The sequence below is a fragment of the Cheilinus undulatus genome, linkage group 7 (assembly GCF_018320785.1).
Source record: "Cheilinus undulatus linkage group 7, ASM1832078v1, whole genome shotgun sequence".
NCBI lineage: Eukaryota > Metazoa > Chordata > Actinopteri > Labriformes > Labridae > Cheilinus > Cheilinus undulatus.
The window spans coordinates 32,766,029-32,793,855 of NC_054871.1; the positions used below are offsets into that span (position 1 = coordinate 32,766,029).

At 41.4% G+C, this 27,827-nt stretch overlaps 1 protein-coding gene across 1 annotated transcript; it reads left to right on the plus strand.

Moving 5' to 3' along the window:
- Positions 1–3,150: 3,150 nt before the first annotated feature.
- zbtb7a (zinc finger and BTB domain containing 7a) lies at positions 3,151–27,272 on the plus strand. The gene is made up of 4 exons (XM_041790604.1): positions 3,151–3,218; positions 18,720–19,283; positions 20,386–21,263; positions 23,406–27,272. The coding sequence occupies exons 2-4, from the start codon at positions 18,798–18,800 to the stop codon at positions 23,839–23,841; spliced, it is 1,800 nt and encodes a 599-aa protein (XP_041646538.1). The 5' UTR covers positions 3,151–3,218; positions 18,720–18,797; the 3' UTR covers positions 23,842–27,272.
- Positions 27,273–27,827: the final 555 nt, after the last annotated feature.

The window sequence follows — 27,827 nt, forward strand, 5'->3', positions numbered from 1 at the left end:
GCTCACCCACAGCATTGGCTGGCCCCCTTGGAAAACCACAGTGAATGGGCCCTCCCCAGTTGTGATTTATTAATTATCAGTGCATGTGTGTTGGATAAGTAGCATTAGTGCAAGCATCCTGGCTAACATTTATTCTGGAGCTGAAAAATGTGCCAAGCTTTTATTGGGTTCTGGGTCTTATTTTGGCCCACTTTTTAACCCTTTTTCACCACTGTTTTGGACATTTATGCCAGTTTTTGCCACTCATTTTCACTATTGCAACATTTTTAATACTTTTTGCATAGTAGTAACCCATTTTGCCACTAAAATCTAATTTGTGCCTTTTTAAATCCATTTTAACCCCTTTCCACCCATGTTTGTGACTTCTAACCCATCTAACCCTTTAACCAATGTTTTCACAGTTATTCGATAATTTTTTTCCCTTTAAGTAGTCTTATTCTATACCCTTTGGCTCAGTTTTCCCCAAAGCTACCATGTTGGAAAATAAGACATAGTTTAGTGTTACAGCCTCATCTTTATCAAAAGCATTTACATGGTTTTATATGTTAGTAAATCATCAACATGTATATACATGCCTTTAGACCTGAATGAATTTGCATTGATATAACAGTCATTATTCCTGACATTAAGAAAATTTACATTTTATGGTTTAATTCATGATTACATGGCAAAATTAAGCACAGATGCCTACTGCTGGCATCAGGCCAAAGGTTTTTACTTTCAAAACCACCACTTTTTAGGGAAAGAAAAAAAAAAAATTTTCAATTAATTTAACACTGAATGGTCTAAGTCTTTTGCGCACTATATAATGCTTTAAATTGTTTTAAACCCACTGACAGATGTGAAGAGAGACCAGTAGCACTGATTTATGAAAAAATACAATAGAAAATGGAGGTACAATGTTTTGGCCTATCACTGGCGCTGTATGGGATAGGCCACTTTACCCACTGGCTCATCTTCTCTGGGAGTTCCTTCTCTATTTTCTGGCATCTTTATGTTTGTGCACATCATGGTTAAGCTATGAAGTCTGACATTACTTTCAAAGTGGTTAAGTTAGTAACAATCAACATTGTAAACATTATCAAGAAAAAGAGAACTCTGTTTTAAGAAAGGAGGTTTACATTTTGAAAAAGGCAATACTGTACTACTGCATAAACTATTTATTTATTTGTTTTTGCTTTTGGTAAGTTTTTCTTCCCAGCTTAATATAAAATTGGTTATCACAGATTAACTTTAGGATGTCAGGCCCCACAAAGCTCTTCCCTGTACGCCTTATGAGCGGCCTCCCCTGGAGTTGCTCGTTTCTGATTGGCCGGTATCCACGGTCGCAAGTTTCCAAGTAACCGTCCTATACTAGCTAGCTAAATTGCAAGAATCCGTCGTCTGAGAGATGTCAGGTTAATTAGATTCAGACCTCGTCAAACTTCAAACTGGTAAGACGTATTTGTATTTTTTTAATGCATTTATACTACATAAAATATAAGCTGTTTGGAACATCAGACCTACCTTTACAAAAGCATTGTCAAGCGTTATCAGTATCATAACAGTAAAACGTTTCTTTAACTTCTTTACCTTTTTTATTAAAGATGGCGTCTGTTATGTGTAAAAAGTAATTAAACAGAGCTAAGCCATAGCTGGCGCTTTACACACTGTATGCTACTAATGTTGTTTTAGTTCCTATTGCCCATGTTTGGCTGGTACAGGGCGGTGTGTGATTTTTAACCTAGTTTTTTTTTGTCACTAGACTTAATCAAAACCATAGCTGAGACAGTGATGACAAGCACAGATTTGATGTGGGGTGTCTGGATTTGGAAAGACTCGGTTTATATTGGACAGAAAGGCGACTTTGCCATAAAGAGACTGTGACATCATCTCAGACTTCCTTGGGCTGGGAAAAACTAACTTTGACTGTGGGTTAAAATGAATAGAGGGTAACCTTTTGTAAATATTATGTGTTAAAAGTGTATCCTGCTCCTTTCTATCACTCTGGCTCCAAAGTGAAAGAAGATGATCCACTTGCATCCTTTTCACTTAGTATTGTAAATTATAGCAAAGATGACACCAAAGATCTAAATACTACAATTGGTATGCATTACTGAGGTTTTAAAGCTGTGTTTATGTTGAGACAGTGCTGAACAGTGCCCTCTAGGCAGAGGGTGTGTCACTACCTCCCCTGCCAATTAGCTCCCTCATTCCCTCCCTGCGTTATCTGTGCATTACCCATCAGCATCAATCCCTGCTGCACGGTAGGATGTCACTTCTGTACGACTGTAAAGCTTTTGTTTACAGACAGCACTGTTGTGAAAAATAAGTCCTGTCAAGCACGTGCAAGAAATTCATGACTTCACAGGAATTTAAGAGGTGTGTTGGGATGGTGCAACAGAATCACAGTATACATCTTGTGCTCCATCCCACACCATGGCACAACTACTGGCTTGCGCTCACTGAGGGGGCGTGATGGTGGGCGGTTGGAAGTGGCGCAACATCAAGTGCAATAGCAGAAAGTTTACACATGGGAACTTGCCTTAGACACTTTTCGTTTTAGTAATGTGATGCCTCACCTGTTGGAGCCTGGCAGGTATTATGTACAGAGCCAGAAATTGTATCAAGGGGTTTGCTGGCAGCCCCTACTGTGTGTGCTGGAATGTGCCAAGGCTTGCTTTTGGGGTGGGACACCATGACCTCAGGCAATAGGATGGGTGGGTGTGACTCAACTCTCACAGAAAAGGAAAGCAGAATTAAAAGATGAGGCGGGTGAGAATGGTTACCTTTGAGGGAGTTGCAGCTTATCTACCTATAAAGCAAACATTTGAATGTCCATGAGGGGAACCATTCGTTGACGTTTACTGTCATTAAAACTGAAATGGAAAGGAATGGGTTAATGATTTGTGCCATCTCTGATTGAGTTTATGACTTTGACAACTCTACACTTTTGAGTGCAAATACATTTCAATAATACTTTTTGCTTTGCAGGATGAAGTGTGAGAGGAGGCAGAGGGGGAATGCTGTTTCTTTAAGAGAGAGGGAGAGAGAGAGAGTGAGAGAGAGAGAGAAAGGGAGGGACCTCTTTGCCCTCCAGAAACCAGGAAGGGAATTGAGTTGATCTGCTGCTGCTTGGTTAGCGCAAACGGGGCTTTAAGCTGCACAACAGTGAGAGGGAGAGGAGGAGAGGAGAGGGCTGAGCTAACCCACAACAAGCTTCACCACGGCCATCGCAGGTGAGCGAAAGGCACCCTGCCATCCCCCCCGCTGTCTGCCCTGGGCCTGTCGTCCAGAGGGGAGCAGGGCAGAGGAGGAGAGGAGAGGAGGAGAGGGAGGAATGAGGGAGGGGGGCAGAAAGGAGAGCAGGGTGGGGGGGTTGGCCGAAGAGGAGAGGTGGGTCGCAGCATTAGTCCCTTGTCAAGGTTCCTCTTTTTTAAATCCTCCAAAAGTACTTCCTCTGTGGTGCTATTTACCTCTGGGGAATCTTGAGATAAAGTTTATAGGATGTGTTCAAGGCATTAACTTTTCAGGCAGGTGGAAGCACTTAGAGAGGGAGGGGGGAGGAGGGGGGGGATCTTGAGAGGAGGTGGGGGGTATTGAACAGGGAAAGAGGAACCAAAAATAAATCTATTGGAGAAGGTAGAAGCAATAGCACTAACTTTGCGGGACAGTGGCGATTGTAATGCTCAGTGCGGGGCAAGTTGTGTGCTGTGTGCGCAGGGCATGTTGTAGTGGTATTACAGCATTTGGAATAGTCATAATTTAGGTCAGGAGTTTTGAGTGTGTCTGAAATGTCACAAGAGAGTGTGCTAATGAAAGATTCCCTCTCTGACGTTTGAGTACTGCTCTGACAGTTGAGTGAGTAATATTCTTTTTCATCCGAAGCTCTGCCCTGTGTTTGATGGCTGGTCTGTACTTTAATACCTGGCAGCCTGCTAGCAACATACTGTAGTGTATAATTCAGCCCTGAGTGCTTACGTTAGAGCAGGCTTGGAGATAGAGGGGGTGGTGTGGGAAGTGATTCCTGGGACTGGTAGTCCACAGTAGGGGCTTTTAAGCAGGTTGAATGGGGTTTCAGAACTCTATATCCCACATTGCCTTGCCCTTGGCCATCCAGGAAAGGGAACAGCCGCCAGCCTATCCCAACGAGGAGGCGTGGTGAGTGAGCAGCTGTCAAGCCAATGAGAGCAGTGGATGCGGAGCTGAGTTGTGGGCTGAAAACAGAGGGGGGGTTTGGAGGGGGGCTGGTAGTGGTGGTTGGGGAGGGGGGTAGGTGTCTGTTTGTGTGGGATCAGGCAAGGGCTTGCCTGTATGCGAGGGCCACTCGCAAGTTTCCTGTCTGGTAGAGCTCCAGCCCTGCCCAGAGACGGAGGCAGCAGAGCTGGCCGGCAGGCAGGGGAGGCAGATAGGGCCCGGGAAACATTTTCTGCCTATTTGGTAAGAACTCCAAAGACATCCACATACACAGTGTGTCTTTATACTGTGACTGAGAGGAGAGGAGAAGCGAGCAGAGGAAATAAATACCATAGCGTGTTGTGTGTTAAGGAGTGTGAGAGATGGGGCTTGATAGAGTTCAGAGTTCTTGACCCAATTGCAAATAAAGAAGGGAACAGCAAATAGGTCAGTGAGTGTAAGGTGCTGCACAGAACTTTTTTGTCATTGGCATCTGGCAAACTTTTCTACTTTCAGCATGCAGGCTCATTGTGCATCAGTGTTTTTTCATCTCAATAAGGCACAATATTCTTTTATTGTTTTTGTCTGTTGTTGTAATTAAAATGGCACAGCTGCTATTATTAGTAGAGTAAAAAGATGAAGACAGCTGCACATCCTGTTCTGCTGCTTCTTTCAGGGTGTTTAAGTAATTCCACTAAAAACCTCAGAATCTGATGTTTGCTGGACTGTGGCAAAGCAAGCATATCAATAGTTGAAGGAGTACTGGCGGAGTATTTTTTTTTAACATTTGTTCTTTATGAACAGGAGAATATGTGATACATCTTGTGACAACTGGATTTCACTTGTGGGGTAAGCTGCCTCAGCAAAGTCTGTCTAATACTAAACTAAACTTAAGCCCTGTACTGTAAAGTGTATGTATGTACTGATCGATTTCAGATTACCACAGCCAATCTCATTGCAATCTTTTTGTCCCTCTCCCCCATCCTTACCAGCATCTTGTTGAACGCGGATTCTAATCTGCCTGTCTTGTCCTTCTCGCTTGTGGCTCATAGTTTAAAAACTTCACAGGAACCCTGACTGCCTTGCTCGATAACCAGATGAATGTATTTTGGCTTTGCATACTTGTCGAACCCGTTTTTAAATGTGTGGGCACGAGAGGGTATGAGAAGAGTCGATTACATGAAGACGCCCAAACACTGGGAAAGTGTTTGGTATGTTCTGAAGAACGCAGCACCAGTGAGGGTTGGCTGCATTTTTTACTGAATTGAACGTCACAGAAAATATTAATTATCACAGTTAATACCTTCAGTTGCTATCTTGTGTTCCACTCACTAGGTACCACTGCTAAGAAAGTATAATTAGTTCAAGTTAATTCCAGCAAGAGGTTAAACTAGGACGGCATATGTGTTTGTGTACACACATGCATGCATGCGTGTGCGTCTGTGTTACCAACAATAGACTCCAGGGGAATTGCAGGGGACTTCAGTGGCTGTGGGCAGGTCCAAGACACCACCCATCAATTTGGCGGTGAGGCTGAATACAGTTTGATATTCCTGTATGTTTGTGCCTACACCACTATGGCCTGAAACTAGCAGGTTGAGACAGACTGAGAAGACAGGTTGCGTGATGTCGCCGTGGCAGTTTGAGGCTTTATTTTAGAGTGAAATGTTGGCTGTATACAATGCACTACATGTTACAGCCATTATGGTTGGTTAAAGTTACTTTTATGTGGTTGAATGGAGTATTTTGACCCTTTTAAGTCACAGACAGCAGCATTTCTTTGCCGCTATTTCATGTCTTTATGTTTGTTTAGGTTAAAACATTGCTCTACAGTTTGAATACTTTAATCTTCCTCTTCCTCTGTGAATGAAGCTTACTTCCTCCCTAATGTTTGGTTCCCCTGGTCAGCTGCTCAGTATACCACAGCTTTCAGTCTGGCTAGGGAGATAGACAGACCCCTCTCTGTTGTTTTTCTGTTGTTGTGCTGAAGTCTAGGGGGAGTAAAGGGGCTTCTTCTGTTCTCCTCTGGGACATTTGTTATGGAGAGGCCAACACAACCTGATCAAATTAGAGAGGGAGAAGAAGAGGCTGGGATGTTTGTCAGGGTGGGGGTACAGCTAGATTTGAATTTTCACACTTTTGGAGTTGGGTGATGCCTTTTGGTGATATGGGTTTTTCACAATTTCATGCAAAGAGAATATCAAATGCAACAAATCTGACACTGCGTTTGTAGTTACTAAAGTGGTTTGGATAAGAAGTGTGGGTGGGTTGGCATAAAAGAACTACACGACACAGAAGGGTGGGTGGGTCTGCACTGCTATGCCTTCTCAGCAATGGAAAGGGGAAGTGGGTGTTGTGGTGGGTTCTGAGCAGAGACAGAGATGGAGCAATGATGAGATGAGAGCGACAGATGAGAGGACGAAAGAAAGAGAGTGAGAGAGGGTCAGACAGTAGAGACAGAGAGAGCGAGTGAGGAGAGAGCTGGTCATCTGATAACAGAGCGGGTTCTGTTACATGCCTGCCACAGAGTCACAGGAAGTCCTCTTTCCCTGTTGGGCTGCTGCGCATGCACGGAGTGGTGCAGCCGGGGTACGTTGGGCTTGCGAACTGACCAACTGGCCAGCTTGAGCTTCTGCTGGACTACGATATGAAGGGGCGAGTGCTCTGTTGAAGCCATGCATTAGATTTTGTTATACTTCCTTGTTGGCCGCATGGCAGCGTCAGAGCATGTTAGTCTGAAGGGAACTTAGACCCTGGATGTGGTTTTATTACAATGCTTGTGAAAGGTTACTGTCCCAGGACGTGTTGTAGTAGAGTGCTTTAGTTTGTAGTTTTCAGTGTTGATATATAACTCTACAAAGCTTAAATTAACATCATTTAAAGCTAAAGTGAGGTGTTTTTAGCTTGTCAATAGACTGCAGTTATTGCTGATGTCTCCATATGAATAACAAAAGCAAAGTAGGCCATTTGCAACAGGATGCATTATATTCTTTTGGTTGTTTTTAAATAATTGTAAATAACGACACTGTTTAGGTGTCAAAAGTCCAAATGAGCCTTAAATTACCTTAATTTCACAGCAAATATTCACAGTGGTTGATGCATTTGATTGATCACAGAGAGCAGAGTGATATTCATGATCATGAAACCCTACTTATACATGCAGGTCAATGACATGATGTGCATGTTTTTGTCTCCAAACTTGTCTGTTATTTCCTTTCGAAAAAAAATCAGTTTATGGCATATCAATTTGCTTTATATTTTTCACTAAATTTTAATTTAATTTCATATTTTGGCATCTCAAACCCTGAAAATGTCAGGTTGCAAGATAGGGGTGAGTATTGGCAAAAACCTCACGATACAATACGCATCACGATACTTGGGTCACGATACAATAGTATCACGATATATCAGGATATCATGATATTGTGATATATTGCGATATTCTACACACTTAACTAAGAAAAATATAGAGATGATGTATATGTAAATCACACAATACGTTGGTGGTGTTCCTGCTATATTTCACGGCAGCAAGACAGAGCTTGCAAACGGCATTTCCTTTCTTTAACTCACTGTTTGTGCTCACACAAACATGTGAGCAAGTCGTATTTTACTAACAACTCGGCAAAAATATGAATTTTTATTTTTTACCAAGAAATCGATATTAAGAGTTGAAATCGGTATTGTATCGGATGTCAAAGTATCGCAATATATTGCCGTATCGATATTTTTTCTCAGCTCCACTGCAAGACCATCCGAGTAAATGAACAGATTATTGACCATGTTAAAAATGGTCTTTTAACTGTGAGAAATCCAAATTATAATACTTTGGCGTAGTTGTATGGTTGAAATATTTGAAATAAACAAATGCTATTAGAATGCATCATTTCAAAGCAAGAAAGATCATCAAAAAACTTTGTCCCAGAATTTGCAAGTTCTTACATGTCAGGCTGACGCAACCGTAATCTTTGGGCTTATGTTTTAAAATGAAATGGTGAAAACCGATTGTAGCATGATCTATCATCATATCTCCAGCTGACGCTCATGGCAAAGTGAAATGGTGTGTAGATCCTTTTCAAGTTAAAAGGGTACACACTCCCTGTCAGGTGGTACCACCAATGTAAAACAGCTAAATTTTATTTTACCATATAATTCTTCATTTTATTAAAAAAAAAATAAACATATAACATATAGTGCTTAACAGATTTATTAGACCGCTGTCATATTTGTCTCAGAGACCATCCATTCATTTTCAGTGAGCTCTCCATGTTTTACCATTTTGAACAGGAATGAGGGATTTCAAACTGGATTCACCCAACTTTGAGCCGGCTCACTGGGCTTCTCTGAGAAGTCAGAAATTAATCAAGCATAACATTCAACCACTAAAACTCATTTTTCTGTTCAGGAATGCAAGTAAATAACTATAATTTGACATATCAATAAATAATAATGTGCTTTACTATTTTTTAAGTTTTTTTGTAAATTAGTAAATTTGAAAATTCGTGGATAACAATAACAATTGTATTTTAGCATTAAAAATATCTTTTGGGTTAAAGAGCTTCTACATATTGGTGATTAACCATTGCAGAAACATAAAAAATGATTTTGGTAATTACCAATGCTGTTAATTTAGGGCAGCTGTGGCATAAACTTTACTTTGGGTGGTGGTCTAATAAATTTGTTAAGCACTGTATATAAACATATCCACTTTCCAACAAGGATCAAAATAACAACATGCATCAAATTATATTTGAAATAAATTTCAGATGTCATGTGGCACATCTGCAAATGAATGAAGCCTTGTTATATGTTATTGACCTATGTACAGATCAAGACCAGCCAACTTCTTAGTCTTTAAACAAACCAAAAGAATCTTGTAGGAGCTTTAATGAGTTAAAGATTTATTTTTATAATGTTGCTACATCATTTTGTTTCTTTGAATTAACTAACCAGAAAAATAGCAGCACAGTATAAAGAAAAATGCTGCATTAAAAACCACTTTATTTACTCTAAGTGCTTCTTTATTCGCTCTCTAAATTGCATGTTGTTTGATTTTGCACTTTCTCTGTAGTGTCTTCAACTGTAATGCCAGTATAATTTAATGTTTCTAATATTAGTGCATTTCCATTGCTAGGGAGTTTCTGTTGGAGCTTTTATTGTTACTCTGCATGTTTGTTTGTGGACACAGGGTGTCTTAGTGTTAAAACCTAAAGAGACAAAAGAAAAGAAAACTGCAAGATTTTTCAAGAGGCTAAAGATATGACTTTTTAGGAACCTCCTCTGTGTTGCTGCATAAACAAAGATATTATAAACCCCCCTCTTAGCTTCCTCACATTAAACTTTACCCTTCTTGTGGGTGGTTACCTTTCCTCTTATAGAAGTAGGTTACACCAGGTAACTGAATGAGATCTGAGTTTATCATTGACAATTAACCTAGGCCACCGTGCGCTCAGGAGTTATGAGAGAGCTTGGGATTCGCACGCCCTGCCCTGTCCCCTACCTTTCTCGCTTGCTGTTTCTGTGTTTTGGCAGCTCTTCCTGGTCAGTTTGTAACGAAGGCTGCAAGCCCTCGATGAGCCCCTGCAACTTAGAGTTTTATCAGTCACTGTGGCTCTTCCTGCTTCAGTCCGAGTATGACCAATCAGGTTTCCTTCCACCACTGGCAGCAGTGAGTCAGTTGGCTGTGGCACTTGCTCAAAATCCACTTTTCCTAGGAACAGCCACCCCCTCCCCATTCCAATTATGTTGCATTACCCTGGTCCAACCTTGAACTCTTTTGACCTTAGCGAGGCAATTCCCTTGCAGCCGGCCGGTTACGTAGGGTGACAGTCCGTGTAATGTAGAGAGGGGTGGGAAAAGAAATGATAAACAAAAGCGTAAACAAGACCAAAAGTCAACTAATTTCTGCATTTTCCTCATATTGCTTAGTGTCCAATTTTAACAGGTTTTCAATCCTGGCTTTGCTGCTGTACTTCAGTTGCACTCTAATCTCACTACAAAAACTGGCCAGGGTTGAAATATCTGAATTCTTCTGATAAGCGAGCTACTGAATGAAAAAAGTTCCTAGCAGAGCCCCTTTAAAGAAATGCTCTCTTGTAAATGCCCATAACACTTCAGAAGGTGTTTGTTATAAAATTAATAACTGCACTTAATTCAGTACTAAAGGGTGGCCCATCTGTGCTCCATTAACATTTATGGTTTGAGGGATCAATGATTCAGTTATGTTTGCTCTTATTGCTTCCTCTTCAAGGTGGGTTGCTTGGTATTTTTATGAGCCAATCACTTCCTGTAGCATGCCAGAGGTTGTGAAAAAGTAACTGAAATTCTGGAAGAAAAGACAACACTATAGAGAGGTTATTTGCATGTAATAAGTGGATCTTCAGTGGAAAGTCAAGATTTTGATAGTTATTTTCTGTATCAGGAAAAGCTTGAAAAATGTTGTGTACAGTATAGAAATAGTGCCAGAAAGCTATTTGTTTCCTTGATTATCTAAGAAGACATCAGAGGTTGTACAGGGTTAACAGTTTGTTCCTTTGTATTTAGGAATGACTGGTATGTGACAGCCAAAGACAGAGATACTCCGAGAGTGGAAGTCCTGGAGTTCTTCCATAAGTGATACATAACAGATTGACTAAAAGCACTTAACTGCGACCATATCTAAATGTCAACGTATTTTCAAAGTAAATGTATTGACAAGGAAAGGCAGATCAGAAAGGGAAAAACAGCAGATCGCTGTAGGTTGTATCATGCCTGGAGCATATGTGAGTGGATATATGGGAAGGGAAGGAGAACGACTCGGATGACCTGGAGGTGATGAGGGCGTGTATTGGATGGGTGGGTCATGTATAAAAGCGGTGGTTTGACTTGCAAAGCAGGCCTGGGTGCTCACGGAATGGATATCGAGAGAAGGCCCTTCCCTGGAAGCGGAGCGGCAGGGACACGGACCGTTTCTGTGCTGCTTTGTGCTGGGCTGCAGGCCTTGTCACCCACAGGCATGAATTAGTGATAAGGAATGTTTCAAGCCATGAGGAGGTGTCAGGATCAGGTTTGTTGCTCTGTGTTTCCTCTTTCTTCGTGCTCTCTGTGGGTCAAGCAAGGACAGGTGGCTACTACGTGAAGACCCGCCCCTCCATGCTTTGTTGGGACTGAATTAAGCTTGTGTGTGTGTGTGTGTGTGTGTGTGTGTGTGTGTTTTATCTCCCCTCAGCTCAGCGTCTTTACTACACAAAGCCGTGACCCAGGATCAGGTGTGTATCTAAGGGGGATAACATGCTACAAGCTTCTAGAGAGCCTGGTCTCTCGCAGGTGCTGTGTGAGGAAAGCAAGTGTGAGGAAAGCAAGGTGTGGACAGATTCAGAGATTCATTTCCAACTGTGAAAGACAAGGCCGTTTGCTGTGTGGTCGCCCTTTCTCTTGCTCTTTCTTCCATCACCATCTCTGCTGCCTATTCCTCCCTCCTGTACCATCTCTCTTTGTCTTTGCCCTCATCCCCCTCCTCTCACTCAGCATATTCAGATTTGCTAGCTCTCACATCTGACAGTGAGTGTGCTGACATGGACATGAGTGTCTTTAATAATTAGGTTTTTGGAGCATCCAAAGTAAACATGAAGTCCCAATTTCTAAAATCTGGATAAGTTAGGGAAACTAAAATATGCTAAGCCAAATACTTGAGGAACCAGGCCACTGTTGTAAGTGGCCTGGTTCTATCTACTAGCTCCTATCCACTAACTTTGTGATTAGAAACTACCTGCCTAGCTGTGATGTCAGCCAGGTAAAATGACAGAAGCACAACCATTAGTAGAAGCATTTTGGATGACATGTTAGCATATCTGCTATATAGCAAAATAGCTCAGTGTTTAGCCCTTTATAGTGGACATCCCAATACTTTTTTACTTTTGTCATTTAAATACATGTTTTCATTATAATTGTGAAAACTAGTGTAGTGGCCATATATGGTTCCTTGCCTGTTTATGGTTAAATAAATCAGTTAAGTGTATGCATATTAAAATGCTAATGATGAAAATTATAAACACATATAGAGTCTGATGAGTATTTACTTGCGTATTAAAACATGATCTAAATACAAAATATTAATTTTAAAACATAGCAAGGTTACCTTTAGATTCTAACCTCTTTTGGAGGCAAATAATAGTAACACCAGTGTTATCGTTTAGTTCCAATAGGACACCTTTAATCCTCACAAATATTGAATAACTAAGTGTTATTAAGCAGTGTTGAGATTCAGAATGAAATAAGAACTAGTCTAGGCCATTTAAGTTTATCAAATGGGTTAAGCCGTTTAAAGCGGAATGAAATCACATATATTTTACTATGAGTGGCATTTAAGCTATTTTACTTTACTTTTTCACCAGAAAATGTAAAAAAGAATCACAAATATTCAGTGTATAAATTAATTTAAGCAGAAATAAGGCTCACATTAAAAAATGAAAACGGATTTAAAACCACACAAGTAAAATAAAAATGCTATAAGGTTGTAAAACTGACTAAAAAAACCATCTATTTTACTATTTATAACTTTAAATTTTTATGAATTATTAAATGTTACCATTGGATCAACTTTTTTTTTTTTTTTTTTTACAAACCTGTGCTAATATCTAACCACACTATAGAGTACTGTTAATCTACATTATGATAAGTTATTTTTAAAGGAAATACTCTTAGTATGGTTGCTAGATGAGTTGGCCATATGTCTCAAAATAGACATTTTACATTCCTAAATGGGCCTATGTCTAAATATGGGTCCACCATTTATTTCATGCTAAAATTTAAGTAATTGCTAGAAATCCTATGTTAAAAAAAATACTATTCACCTTTATAATATGTGAGTTTTTCCAACTTATCATGGTTAGTTATGATGTTATAGCCATTTATTTGCTACCAAAAGGAGATGTGAAACTGCATTTTTTAAGTTCTGGAGGAAACAGGAAGTTTGAGATGCTCTGGGCCCCTGCCCAACCCTTGGATGGATGTCACTTTCCGTGACTTTGACTGACCTCCACAGATCGGCTGAGAAAAATCATTCTCATTCTAGCGTATTACAGAAAGTAGAGGGAGACCATGAGGGGAGTGGACCAAAGTGACCATAGTCTTGGCCTTAGCATTGTCTCCCTCGTGGAAAAAAGGTAGTCAGCCATCATTTTTAGTCATAATTTTACACCAAATGATAGACTACATTAGGGCTGCAGTCAACCAAAGAAAAACTTGGTAGACTAAAATCGCACCAGATCATCAATTAATCGATTGGTCGTGGGACGGACTAAAAAAAAAAAAACCTTCATGTAATTTCTACATCTACATTTCTACTTATCACTGACAATGTAGTCAGTGCATTTAGGTGGTAATTAAAATTCAAAATGAACCCAAAATGAACTTAAAAATCGTACAATTTTTGCAGTATAACCACCTTATGTTGTAATTAAATAATAATCCTTTCGAACAAAATGGTGCCACACCGCTGACTTTTTCAACATATCAGTTAATGGGAAACAGAGTATAAACATATTTCACAGGCTTTGCTCTTCTCTTGGGTGGGAGGGTTCCTAGTGATGTTGTTTTGACTTTCTGGGTATTTAACCTGTAATTAATTACCCTTAAAGGTACGAGCAAATTTTATTTGAATAGTTCTATTCATAGGTTGTTGTTTTTTTTTGTAAATTATATTTTGCAACACTAGATAACTAAAAAATAAAAACACATGACGTCTCCCTTCTCACCCCTGCAAAATTGAATTCTTCCAGTTAAAGTAGCACGTGCAATTATTCAACCAATTGGATTTTGGTCAGACATGGGGTCATCGACCAATTAATCGACCAATCGACTTGAGGCTGTCAGTCCTAGACTTCATTGTCTCCTTGGGGACATTTGACTTGGACTCCTGCACACATACAGCTGCCATCACAATGATAATACATTTGAACAATAAGCACAAAAATCCACCTATATACACAAAATCCACCATACACGAATCAGCACACACCAATAAAGAGGCCCCTACCAATGGGGGCAATTGGCCCATGTATAGCTAATGTGCATACCCATATAGCACAAGATAGGATAGAAATGTATGTAAGAAAGCTCTCATATCAAGTCACAATGTCACACTGGGAAAAAATAAATTCAATTAAAAAAGATAAAATATTAAAAAGGTAAATGAGAATAGACATAGACACCATAAAGCTATTGTACAAGTTTTAGTCAATGATATTAACTGACACTGTTCCACTAACAACATTGCTGAAGTGTAGATCCAAACTGAGTAAGTTTTCGTCACCAGAATAATCATATTCATGTAAATATGTATGTAGACAGTCAGCCTGTTTCAATAAGAAATTTCTGACAAAAAAACTAAAAGAATTATAGCCTAGCATTATAGAAGGAAATTTACTACTCTATAATTCTACCCAGGTAAAGGTGAAAATGAATTAATTGAACGTTTACTCAAAGAAGCTACTTTTGATACCCGCTGTGTTTTACAGTAAATTATGATGTTTCCTTAACCTCCTGAGACCCTGCATTTACATATGAAGATATTACATTTGGTCTTTCCTACAACATAGCAGTAATTTCTGATATTAGAATTTTTGTTTTAATTGTCCAGTGTGTCCACTAAAGTTTAAGTTATTATGCTTGAAATGTAACAAGAATTTGAAATGACATTTTCTACATTTTCATAAAAATTTGAGGGATTTTGGTTGAAAATTTTGGGTAATATGTTGGTATTTTTGTAGTTTTTTAAAGGACATTTGTTTGTATATTTTGGAGAGTTTCATTGTAAGTTCTGGGAAATTTTTGTTTTGAAATGTAGAATTTGCAAAGAAATGTTTTGTTTTTTATTTTTTATGGAAATGTATTTGTAGTTTTAAAAAATGCAGAGAAATTTTATGGTGAAATTTGTCAAAAAATGTTTGAGAATTTGACCGGAATTTTGGGGGAAATTTTCATTGGAATGTTTAGGATTTATGAGCAAGTTTTACAGCTCTGGTCTCAGGAGGTTAATGTGCAATAACAAGAGAGTATAAAACTTCAACCAGGGTGTTCATGTAAAGGCATGCCTCTATAAAAAGGTGAAATGCGTCCACTGTTTTTGGATGTAATGTCAAATTATTCTCTTACTGTGTGCTACTGTGTTGTGTAATCAAAGCCAAACTGCTGGCCTACTTCATGTCATTGACAGAAAGCTGAGGCCTCCTTGTTTTAACTTTGAGTTTTCATTATTTTACTTAGTAATTGATGCTTTTTTAAATGTAGTGAAGTAGAACACTTTGCCTAAAATGGCTTAAGAATAAAGAATATACTGATTCCAAAAAGTACAAGTCAACAAAACTGCCCAGTTATTAATTTGCTGCTTTCCACCCTTGTTAGTTGTCTGACAATCAAGGAGTGAGTCACGACCCAATGCCAAGAAACAGTGAAGTTGTTAGGCACAGTAACTGTAATCAAACAGAAAAGAACTCCCAAATATAACCAGTGTACACACTTTGATTTGAATGTTCCCTTATCGTTTTCCCTGAACAATTATTGATCCATTTAGGGGATGATGCTAAGTTTAACAATCGTCTACTCCCCCTCCCACCTGTCACTCCAAAGAGCTCTTTAGGTGAAGCCTTTACCTAACTCTGACCTGTTTGCAGAGCTGACATGTTGCCAGATCTCAAGGTGTGGATACAAATAGGCGTTGCTTTTTCAAGGGAAGAACAGAACACAACACCCGGAACGAAGTGAAGAGGTGGACGCAGGTAGGAGAGAGGAGAGGCAGCCAGGTTAGGCAGGTTTGGTAGTGGGGTGTAACATAGCGTTGCTGTAATCCCAGCATACTGGGAGGGTTGATGTGAAGGAATGTCATTTGATTGCCTCACTTTATAGAGAAAAACATACTCAATACATCCTCTATCCCCCCTCAGCATCACCCCCTGCTGGGTCTCCTGGCAGATGGAGAAAGGGAGGAGGAGGGGTGATTAGGGTGGATGTTCTATATGTGTTCGTGTGCGTGTGTGCCTTTTTTACATGTCTTATTGATGTCTCTGCAATGTTACACTATTTGCTTTTGTATGTGTGTGTGTGTGTGTGTTTATAGACAAATCGAGGATGGCTAGTTCTGCCGAAACCCCCCTCCCACTGTGCAGGCTTCAGTCGATCATTTTAATCTCCCCCCACACGTGAGCAAGGGGACAGCCTTTCCTGAAACTTGGCACACAGTACAGGGTGGGGTAACCAGCTCAGACCGGATTGACAACCTCCCTTTTTAATACTGTTCCCTCGCAGCTTGTTGCGTGTCCTCTTCCTTCTCTTGTTGAGTTTTTTCCACAGGGTCTGCTCTGGCAAGCCCCCCTCCTCCCTCCCTCCCTCTACCCTTCACCCTTTTTCCTCCACCTCCCGAGCTCTCGTCCCTAGCTCTGGACTGACAGAGTGCGCAGGCTGCGCAGCCCAGCTCCCAGCATGCACTCTGATCCCTGCTACCCTCTGCCTATCTGTCCTCCACGACCTCTTATGTGGTTTTGTCTTAAACGAATGCACACAACTGAAGGTGTAGGTGTGTTTTCAAAGCAGCATGTACCTACCTAGCCACCTGCACAAATATAGCATCTTCACTTAGTTTTTCCTCACTTGTAGTGTTGTAGCAGCTTTGCTGTGTTTAAAATTGTGTCCCCTGTTTATTCTATACATCGGAAACATAAAGCAACCTTTGCAGCTTGTGCTTCAGTATGGTTTTGTCATTTGTAAATCTATAAACACAGCTGTTGTGCCAATAGATTTCCCTAAGAATCAAATTGGGATGTGCAGCGTTGTGGTGTTACTTAATGGATTCTTTCCAGATGCTGATGACTCTCTCAAGGCTCTTTAGCCCAGTGAGCTCCTTATGTGAGCTACTTCTTCCACAAAAAAAAAGACTTTGAGGACTCTAGTTTATTTTTGGCTGTTAGATACACATCATCTCCAGTAATTCTGATATAGATGGCTTTGGCATAAAAAGGAAGCATTTACGGGAATCAATAATTTGCCAACATGAATAACTAAATGCATTTTTGCATTGACTCATGATGTGGACATGTTAGATTGAATCATTTTTGTGTAGAGGGTGATAATAGTTCACGATGAAGGAAAGTCTTTATCATACTGTAGGACAGTGGTGGGTAACTGGCGACTGTGGGGCCACATGAGGCCCTGAAGTCAATTTCATATATCGAGAGATTGAAACATGCTGAAATCTGCCATGAAAATATGACAAATAGAAACGTTTCTGTCATTATATTTGATTATATTTAAGCAAGAAATCTAAGCTTTAATTGGCTATAACTGTTGCTGTAAGAATCTTTTTATACACCATTTGCATTTACATGCACTTTATAAACTTAATCTGTAAGTAAAATATATGTTTTGATTTAACCTGTTAGTATTGTGTTCATTCATGAAAGCACAGTTTTTTTAAATTCTCTGTTTAACAGATTTAATTAAGCAAGTTAATAAACTATAATCGTAGAATAAAATTAAGGGTTTCCCCCACTTTGTAACAATCTGGTCCTGTGGTAGTGTGAATGGAATTAATGTGGCCCTCTGTCACCATTCCTACTGTATGATACGCTGTAAAAACTGCAGTTGATGGTGAGTGAACAAGTTATGATTTATTGGGTGCACGTTTGATATCGAAACAAGCTGACACAGCACAGTATGTTGGGTTTCTTAAACTATGTAAGATATATACAAAGTGGACATATAAATTTAAGTTGAGCCACATTTTCTGTGGTCTTAATTTAAATAGTTGGCACTACTATTTTAGTTGAGCTAACTGATATGTATAAATGTAATGGAAAAAACTCAGCCAATGCAACATCCTTAGCTATGAGAATATTATGTCAACCAAGTGGCATCATAAAGTATTAAGAAGGCCCCTTAGCTCAAAAAAGCTGTGAAACTGTTTAACTATTTTATTTTGGGTCCTCATTTATTTTTACAGTGTATAAGGAGGGAGTGTAACACCTGTAGGATATAACTGAGTAAGAATGAAAGAGTAGGGTGAGGGAGTTTTATACTGCTCACATTTAAAAAAAAGACTTTATATACAATTCTACCAAGTCATGACGATAAAACATTGTGTTAAAGTTTTAAATCAGTCATTTCAATATAGATATATTATTGGAATTTTTTAGCCACCCATTTACACTATACTGTCTTACAACTTCTTAAGGCTGATATTTTTCCAACTACAGACTGTTGTGATATTAATCAGTTTTGCTGTAATTTATTCTTATAGCAGTTGGTCATATCATGTATGTAGATCCCAGTAATCACAATACAGTTTATCAAACCAGTTTTATAGCAGATAACACTGCTAATTGGCACGCAACCTGATATGACCCACCAAGCTAAGATACTTAAGAGTCTTTATGTGTGTGTGTGTGTTTTGCCTACACCCTGTATGTTACAACCTGCACTGTAATCGGTTGTACTTGACCTCCATGAAGGTTTTGTGTTCTGCTCTGAAGGATTATAGTGTACTGATAGTGTTTTACTCTTTGTCTTTCCCCCTTCCCATCTTCTCTCCTTAGACAGGCAGACGCTCAGACGGCAGGACGGATACACGGGTGGGGGCTGTGCTCGGTGGCTCGGCGGCAGGCTGGTGGAAGATGTCGTCAGGAGCCGGTGGGAGGGGAGGAAGGCGGCTCAGGGGGACAGCAAGCAGCGGTGGCGGCGGAGGGAGAGGAGGGGCAGGGGAGGCGGAGGAAGGCCCCGTGGGGATCCCTTTTCCTGAGCACAGCGCAGACATCCTGGGCAGCCTGAACAAGCAGCGGCTCAGCGCCCTGTTGTGCGACGTGCTCCTGGTTACGCAGGAGAGGGAGTTTCCAGCACACCGTTCCGTCCTGGCGTCTTGCAGCTCCTACTTCCACAAGCTCTTTACTTCAGGTGCCACAGCTGACCAACAAAACATCTACAACATCGACTTTGTGACGGCAGAGGCTCTGGGAGCATTACTGGACTTTGCCTATACAGCCACACTGACGGTCAGTCACAGCAGCGTGGCTGACATCCTCGCCGCTGCACGCCTCCTGGAAATCCCACCCGTCCAGGATGTCTGTACACACCTGCTGGACACCAAAGTGCTCTCCCCGCCGGTACAAGACTGTTACAGTACTACTAGTGGCATGTGTAAATGTCAAATTAACCTTTAAGATAAGATTTTATCTAGACTGCCCAGTAAGTAGATTTGTTTTGGAATTGGAAACAAGTCATTCAAATCAAATTCTCTAAGGTAATTAAGTGTCTGGTCATCATACCATCTTCTATATTAACCAGTCAGCATAGTCAAGCTTACATCATGGCCTTTATCGGTCTCCCTCACTATGCCAAACACACGCCCACAGCCTCTGGGTTAGTTCAGCACTTACTCATTCTGAGCCAATAGCGCGTGTGGAAGGACTACATGCTCTCTCATAGACTACAGACAGCATATCACAGCTACACATCAACACAATCAAGTGTAGCTGTGATATGCTGCCACTGCATACACTCTGCTGTGCATCATGTGATCACAGCTATTGGGGAATGCCCACTTTACCAAATGTACATGTGACTTTGTGCTGCTTTGTTGGCTTTTATATCAGAAGTGGTTAGTATAAGGTTTAATTCCTTGCATTACTGAGGCTGCACATCAATGATAGTCAGAGTTATACCAACGTTTTTAGGTCTTGCAGTTGTTGAAATTGGTCATCCTTGTCAGCCTTCACCTAAGCTCTTATATACTTTAGGGAATGGGATTTTCTTAAAGGTATAGTGTGTAATATTTTGCCCAGGACCATACTTGGCAAAAGAGAAACATAATTGTAGGCCTATCTAAACTAGTGTTTAATCACATGAATATTTTCTATTAACTTAGAATAAGCCATTTTTCATACATAGGGAGGGTCCCCTCCATGTACTCTGCCAGCTTGGATTTTTTGCATCTAGTGTGTTTCTAAAGTACCACAAGGGAGCACATAAGAGATACACACTATTTTAAAGTTCTATCACCACCAGAAGTAAGCATCACAATCTAGAATCTAACTGTTAAATTAATTTGAAACACTTTACATTTGAAGTACTTGTAGTTATTTCTGTTTTACATCACTGCTGTATTTCTGTTTACCACTTTCTCTTGCCCTTTTTTTTTCACTAACTTTGACTAACTTTAAATTTCTCCTTCACTCAGTTTCTTTGTTCTCCGTCATGTTTCACTAGGCGGGCAGTGAGCAGAGAGATGAAGAAGAAGACGAGGGCAAGGGCAGAGGCAAGGAGCAGGGGAACCAGGTCCGGGCCCGGGAGTACCTGGAGTTCTTCCAGAGAGGGGCGCACTGGAGTAGCAGCTGCAGCACACCAGAGCTCAGGGACCTGCCCACACACCTGCACTTTAACCCCGGTAACGGGGCACCCCCTAGCAACGGGGGTCCTCCTGGCCTCAGTGAGTACTACTCCACCTTGGCACATGCCTTGGCCCAGGCCCCCACACAGGAGCCAGAGGAGGAGGACGAGGATGAAGAGGAAGATGAAGACGGGGAGGTGGTGCAGGGTAATGGAGCAAGCATGGGGTCATCTTACTACCCTCCCCCCCAAAACGGGCACTTCTACCTTCCACATGAGCCCAGGCTAGGGCAGGAGACAGAGGCGGAGGAGGGTGGTAGGGAGTCAACGGCGAGGGAGAGGGGTTCTGCCAGTGCCCTTCTGCAACAGATGATGGACTCTGTCGAGAGGCAGAAGGAGCGCACAACAACAACCGGGGAGGAACAGGGTGATGGGGATGACCCTGACATGGAATTTTACTTGAATTACTTCAACAGCTCGACGCAGCATGAAGACACAACTTCAGCTGCAGTGACACAGGGAGTGCTGCCGCTCTGGTTATCCCAGGGCAGAACAGGCCAAGAAAGAGGAGGAGGAGAGAGGGGCGGTGGAGGAGGTGGAGGTGGAGGAGGAGAGAGGAAGATGCGCTCTAAGGCCTTCCAGAAATGCCCCATATGCTCCAAGGTCATCCAAGGAGCAGGCAAGCTACCCCGCCACATCCGAACACACACGGGAGAGAAACCCTATGAATGCGCCATCTGCAAAGTGCGCTTTACCAGGTAAGCCCTATTAATGAAGTGAATACCCCATGTCACATGTACTAATACACTTGGACTTGGCACTGTTGACAAATAGCCCTGCAGTGGGAAACACCACAAATCCCAGAGCAGGAGAATTAGTGCTAACCAACTTAGCTTTGCATTAAGGAGGCAACACAGTTTGTAATTCTAAGTGTTTACCTTGATCATGGACTCACTAAGTATCCCAAGCTTTTTTTTTTTTTTTTTTTTTTTTACCCCCTGCTGTAGCCAAATGCTAATCAAATTGACGTGTAGGATATTACAGCTCTCAAGGCGGGGGTCAGGTGGTTATAAAGTTCTGTTTTATTGTGACAGCCTTCATAGCAAAGTCCTGGATTTTAACATCGGGGTCCTATAAAAGAAGGCAGTGCCATGGTAGCGTTATCTAGTGGAGGGCTGCTATAAAGCACAGAGTTCTGATACAGAGGGGGATTATAGGCCCTGGATGGTGCTCTATGTGCTCCAATGCAGTAATTTGAACTTTTGATCTCCAGTTATGTTGATTATTGCCCACGGCAGGGCAGTTACACCACCCCCCTCCTCTCTCTCCCTCTCTCTCTGTCACTCCTTTTACCTCTCTAATGAAATCTACCGTGTGCTGCTTAGATATATGTAACGAGTCCACAGCAAGGGACTTGAGTGCACATGGTTTCCCTGTATTAAGGAGTCCTGCCTTTTCCTTGAAATCATTCCTTTAATTAATTAATCAGTAGACTTGAGCTGGAAATAGATACAGTGGACTAGAAATACCCGGAACCTCTGTTGGCATGGCAGGTAGGGAAGACCAATCTGAATTTGCCTTCCAGCTAAATTCGACCAGCAGAGGGAAGAGGGTATTGTAATCTTAATCCCGTTTGATCAGGGTTAAGAGTGTGCCTCGCACAGTAATAAATCACTCTGTCCTTTAAATAATTCACCTCTGTCAGTGTGCCACTTTGTGCTCAGGCTTTGCTCTGTGTGTGTTTGTGTGCATGCATGTGTGCCTTACCTTCATGTATGCACATGTGTCATCAATGTTATATTCTGGCTACAGTTTGAGGAAACCTAAAAGGGTTGCAGTGGGTTTATTTATTTGCTTGTATTGCAGCTAATCCACTTACATGGTTCGTGTATGTGTGTGCTTGTGCGTGTGCGTGTGTGTTCAAATAGAGTTGTCTTAACTACGCTTCTTTGTTTAGGAGCCCTCTGCCCTGGGTTCATAAGGGTTAGACGATTAAAGAGCTCAGAAGCTAGAGAGATAGTAAGGGCTAAAGGGGGTAGGGAGGGACAAGAGTCGGATGAAGGCCAAAGCAGCCTGATAAAGTTGAGTGGGTGGTGTATCATGCAAAATAAAAAAAATGTTCCAGTGTTTTATTAGATGATAGAAGCTGAAGAGAAGTCAAGACATGGCAACAACTTGTTTTGAACGAAATGTAATCATTGTAGAAATTTGGCGTTATTGGACAATAACCCTTCCATTTTGACTATTGATATGATCAGAAGTGACACTCACTCTTGTACAATATCCACTCCAATTATGGCTTATCAGGATTGAACAAGGCTAAAAATTTGTTTACTGATTATTTAAAACTCATTAACATTACTGCTCAACAATCAAGCCACAGCCACAGAGGGGATTTTAGTCTTTTTTTTCTTTTACAACATACATGCATTTCTGGAATATGTTTGTTGTCATGGTGTCCAAGTTAGGAGAAAATCATAAAAGTACCAACTGACACAGTGAACATTGAGCTTTACCATCACACCACAGTTGCACACTTGTGAGCTATTACACAGATAAAGATATGAGCTTTATGGCTTCCCCTCAGTTGGCCCTGACAGAACAATCTCACTGGAAGAGATCTCTGACCGTGACTGTTCAATAGGAAATAAAACCACCCAAAGCATAATAAGATGATCAGATTTTACAGATACTAACATATTTTCAGGTTATTCTGCACTTTTATTGATATTACACTGCTAGATTATCATCTGAGCCTAATAAGACAACCTGAGGCTGGCTGTGTGTGCTAATATCTTCAAATAGTGTGTGAGCTCTACCTCTTTGTCTCATTTGATTTTTTTTTTTTTTTTTTTTACTGTGTTCTGATGTGATCTTGTTTGTTTTTTTCACCCACTCAGGCAGGACAAGCTCAAGGTTCATATGCGGAAGCATACAGGAGAGAAGCCTTACCTGTGCACGCAGTGTGGAGCCGCCTTCGCCCACAACTACGACCTGAAGAACCACATGCGGGTACATACAGGCCTGCGCCCCTATCAGTGCTCAAGCTGCTTTAAGACTTTCGTACGCTCAGATCACCTGCACCGCCACCTCAAGAAGGATGGTTGCAACGGCATCCCCTCTCGTCGGGGCAGAAAGCCTCGAGTGCGAGAGCCTGGGCTCCTCGACGCCTCCCTGGCCCTGCTGAGCCCTGGCTCCGACATGGTCCCTGAGCCTCGCACCATCAAGGGACGGAGGCGCTCTGAGGCATCTTCAGTGGCAGAGGTGGAGGGGACTGCTGGAGCTCTTTCACATAGTCCTCAGCTGCAGGAGTTGGCAGGGGAAGCAGGGCCCTGAGACTGCAGGGGCGACAAGGACACTGCTGGACACCATAGTCACTCTGCTCCGCCTGTGAGACAGGCCAGTGAACAGAGAGGAGAAAAGACACACAAAGGCAAACTTTAAAAAAAAACAAAACAACTAACTATTCCTCTTTAAACCAAATCAGGGTGTCACAAAAAATCTTATCTTTATATTTCTTTGTCCTATTACTTTAGGAAACAGAGTAGACTTGTAAGCACTTAAGTCTGTTTATGTGTTTAAGAGCAAAGAACGCTTCAGATCATACACCCATGATGTCCACTTTCTGGGCCATGTCTTTCTTTATAATAATAAGGGTTTTATACATTGGCGTATGTGCTTAGCAAATGTATGATAGCTACAAAAACTCTTTGCAACTATGCAGTTGATTTAGATTTTTATTGGTTTTGTCCTCACAGCCTTCAAGCTCAAAGCAAGGTGTCTATCAAGCACCTTCTGGCTGCTGTACGGGTGAAGCGAGGACAAATCCTCCCAATGAAAACAACTCTTTTTCTATTCTTTTGCAGGTCTGAAATGTACAGTTACCATAGAAACAACATTGCCACAACACGGCATATGCAAGGAAAACTCGCCACAGTTTTGATGCAACAGTTTTTTTCTCTCTAAATGTTCCAGAAAGAATGAGACAAGGGTTTGATTGAAGTGTTACTTTCTCTATAAAAAAGGCTTTTTAAGAATCTATGGTTTGTCCTATTCAAAAACTGTTTGTTGCTGAGTCAAATCCACTTTAATGGGGGCTCGCTAGTTGCAGGACTAGGGAACAAGAGGGGTAGAGGGTTTGTGTTTTTGAAGCACTACCATTGTCATTGTATCTGTTGGCTAGACTATGTTGCCTCTTATCCCTCACAAACCTGCAGTGTCAGCATTTCTTTTATCCCTTTTGATTTTGTCTTAATTTGTTTGTCGTTCCGTTTTGTTGACTGCTTCGGGTACTTGACACTTTATAATTGTATACATGTATATACAGCAGTGGTGATATGACATTGGTCCCCTCTTAATGCTGAGGTGTACTTACCAATCGGGTTTTTTCCTCTTAGGCTTGATGTCATATTTCTCACAGAGTGAAGCTTGTGGGTGAGCGAAACAAACTGTATGAATGTTTGATGAAAAAAAACATTGAGTCACCCATTTGTTCTAAACTTAACACTTGACATGTATAGTTCCTGCCCAAAGGATGAGGAGGTGGAATGAATGAATGTGCTTAACTTTGTGCAGTTTTTTCGGATTCTGTCCTTGTGTGACAAGGCGCGGGTAGCATTTAACCAATCGCAGGTTAAAGGAATGGCAGGGAGCCCGAGTGAGAGAGTGATAAAGAGTACGAAGCAGAGATAGATGAGCACCTTTTTTTTCTATGTTTGCACAGCTTTACTAAAGATATCCAACGGAGCAGGAGAGAGGTGTATTTAAAGGAAGTGGGCTGGTGTTTTGTGGAGGTTTATGTATCATGCTTATTCCAATCTTTTTTCACCCTAGGGACCACACAACCGTGAGGCAACCTGTATGATGAAGAGAGCAATAAATACCTGTCCAAGTTGGAAGGCCGAATAGGAGCGCAGCTGCAGCTGGTCGATGGGGGGAGGGGAACAAGGGAAGGGGAGGGGGATCTCACAATGTCTGTTGCATTCCAAAAAATAATCTCCCCCAGCTCAGCCACGTTTCCAGGCAGGAGGGGATCAAATCAGGCCTTTTCTCTCCCTCGCTCTCCCTCTGTAGTCCTCTAATGCCCCCGGACCAGCCTGGAGGGGATATTATTATATTAGAGCCTGGTGTTACTGAGGGTAGGATGCCTGGTGCTGGCAGTTTAGCGTGTGTGCTTGCATGCATGTGTGCTTTTGCACATGTGTGTGCGTGGCAGCCGGGGTCGCTCTGGCCACATCATCACTGTGTGAGTCAGCCACAGCCTGTTCAAACATGCACCCTTAGCTGCCAGGCCCAATGCACTTTCTCTATCTCTCTCTGACTGACACTCTCACCACTCCAGGTATCGTGTAGAGGAGGGGGAAACACCAGAGCAGACATAGAGTAAATGTTTAAATATGGTCTGAAAAAGTTCTTATTCTACTCAAAATCCAAGTTATTCTAGTACATTGAGCCTTTTAATCAAAAAGAAATGTGTTAATTTTTGAGTCCCCCCCCCCCCGTAAGTGCTGTAGTGATGCAGTAGCTCAAGTGTCGGTCCTTTGCACCTTAATCGGAAAGATCCAGGTTATGAATGCACTTTGTTACTGAGGAGGGCACTTTTGTCAGCCAAACGGGTACTTTGAGGCAAACCAGTTGCAAATGAGATCAGTCCATTTGTCTGTCTGTGGTGGTGAAGTTGAACCCCTTCACTGGTCTTGTTCAGGTTTTGACGACAAGCTGCCAAAAAAAAAAGAAATGAAAACATACTTCCTCAGTTCTCTAAAAGAGATTCTGAGCTGTTCAGATACCAACATGTTGGGTTTTTTGACCTTAAAAGAAATAATGAACTAAAATAATCCATGAAACTGATTGCACTTGAAGTTAGTTAAAGAAATGTAGAGAGTTGTGTCTTAATGTAAAGAAAGGGGTGAGAAGGAGGAGGTGAAGAAGAAACGGCGAGGGTGTTCTTGTGTCTATGTATGCGTGCGTTTTTCCATGCATGTGCACTAGTATGTTTCATGGCTGGCAGGCTGGAGGGTCTCAGGACAAGCCTGGATAAACAAACTTTGCGTCCGCCCCATCTGCTCACCAGCTACTCTCATAACTACACGTGTTCTCCGAGGAACCGTGGTGATAATAGGTCCACGGTACCGCAGAAGCAAAAATGCCTGATTGTAAAACAACTCATCGGACAGTTGCTTGTTTACTTCACGGCTCCCTCGGTGCAGATTTGCATAACTCTCTGTTTACCTCTGTTGGTGTTGAGAGTTTGAGTTTCTAACTTTGTTTCTCTGTTATGATAAAGATGGGGTTAATTAATGCACAGATTGACTCCCACAGGCAGACCAATGTAAAGTGTATACATCTACCTGCTTGGCGATCTTTATGTGGTACTGGGTATGAGTCGCTTCAATCCATTGTGTCTTGATGACTGGGACCTATGAGCCATCTTAAACATATGTTGCTTTGAACCTTAATAATTTTCCCAAAAGTCTTATGTTGTTTGTCGATTAACCAAAGCTTTTTACCCTCAATCTCGTAGGCTAGAGATATTGAAAGTATGTCTATAATTTATCTGGACTGGGCCTCCCTGACTAAGCCACACTCAGATGCCCTCTTCTTGAAAACATATGCAGAAATGTGTGTGGAATCGTACAGATATTTATTTGAGTTTGCTTTCTCTCGCTCTTTGTACCCTTGTGGACAAAACAATCAGAGGTTTAAGGATGTACAGATGTTCTGTCTGTCTACGATTGTTTTTTCTTAAAATATTGTGTTGTGCTACAGCTATTTTTTCTAACTATTTTATGTGGCTGTGCGTGTGTGTATGAGTGCGTGCTTGTGTGCGTTGGGGTCATGGTTTTTGGGAGGGTTGCTGTGCCAGGAGGGTGGGTTAAATGGGTGCTTGGGTGGGGTTATGGATACAAAGCCTGATAGCACTGGAAATGGTGCTTTAGCTGAGAGAGCAAAAGTTTGCACTAATGTTTAATGTCCTTGTCCTGCTTATGGGAGAAGGGCAGGAGACCTCAGAAAGGCCTGTGAGTTTCCATGAGCACAGAGCAGTGTGGTTAATACTCAGTGGTCTCATATCGAGTCCATCCAAGCCCTCCGTAGAAATAATCATGTACAGTATATTAAGAAATACACTCACAGTACGTCCAACAACAACAAGACATACCAAAGCAGAGTGATGGCTTGCACTAAGTCAATGGACATTTTAAGCTACCAATCTAATGTTGGATTTAAGAGTTTTACTGTTCAATCTGAAGCCTCTTGAAAAGAGATCTGGATGTAATTTTTGTTGGAAAGTAGAAAATATGTGATTATAGCAAATCATGTTT

What these genes read in the sequence shown, in the direction of transcription:
- zbtb7a (XM_041790604.1), top strand. Translation starts at nt 18,798, where the DNA reads ATGTCGTCAGGAGCCGGTGGGAGGGGAGGAAGGCGGCTCAGGGGGACA. An exon ending in CCAAAGTGCTCTCCCCGCCG is followed by an intron (nt 19,284 to 20,385) that starts GTACAAGACTGT and finishes ATGTTTCACTAG; the next exon opens with GCGGGCAGTGAGCAGAGAGA. An exon ending in TGCAAAGTGCGCTTTACCAG is followed by an intron (nt 21,264 to 23,405) that starts GTAAGCCCTATT and finishes TCACCCACTCAG; the next exon opens with GCAGGACAAGCTCAAGGTTC.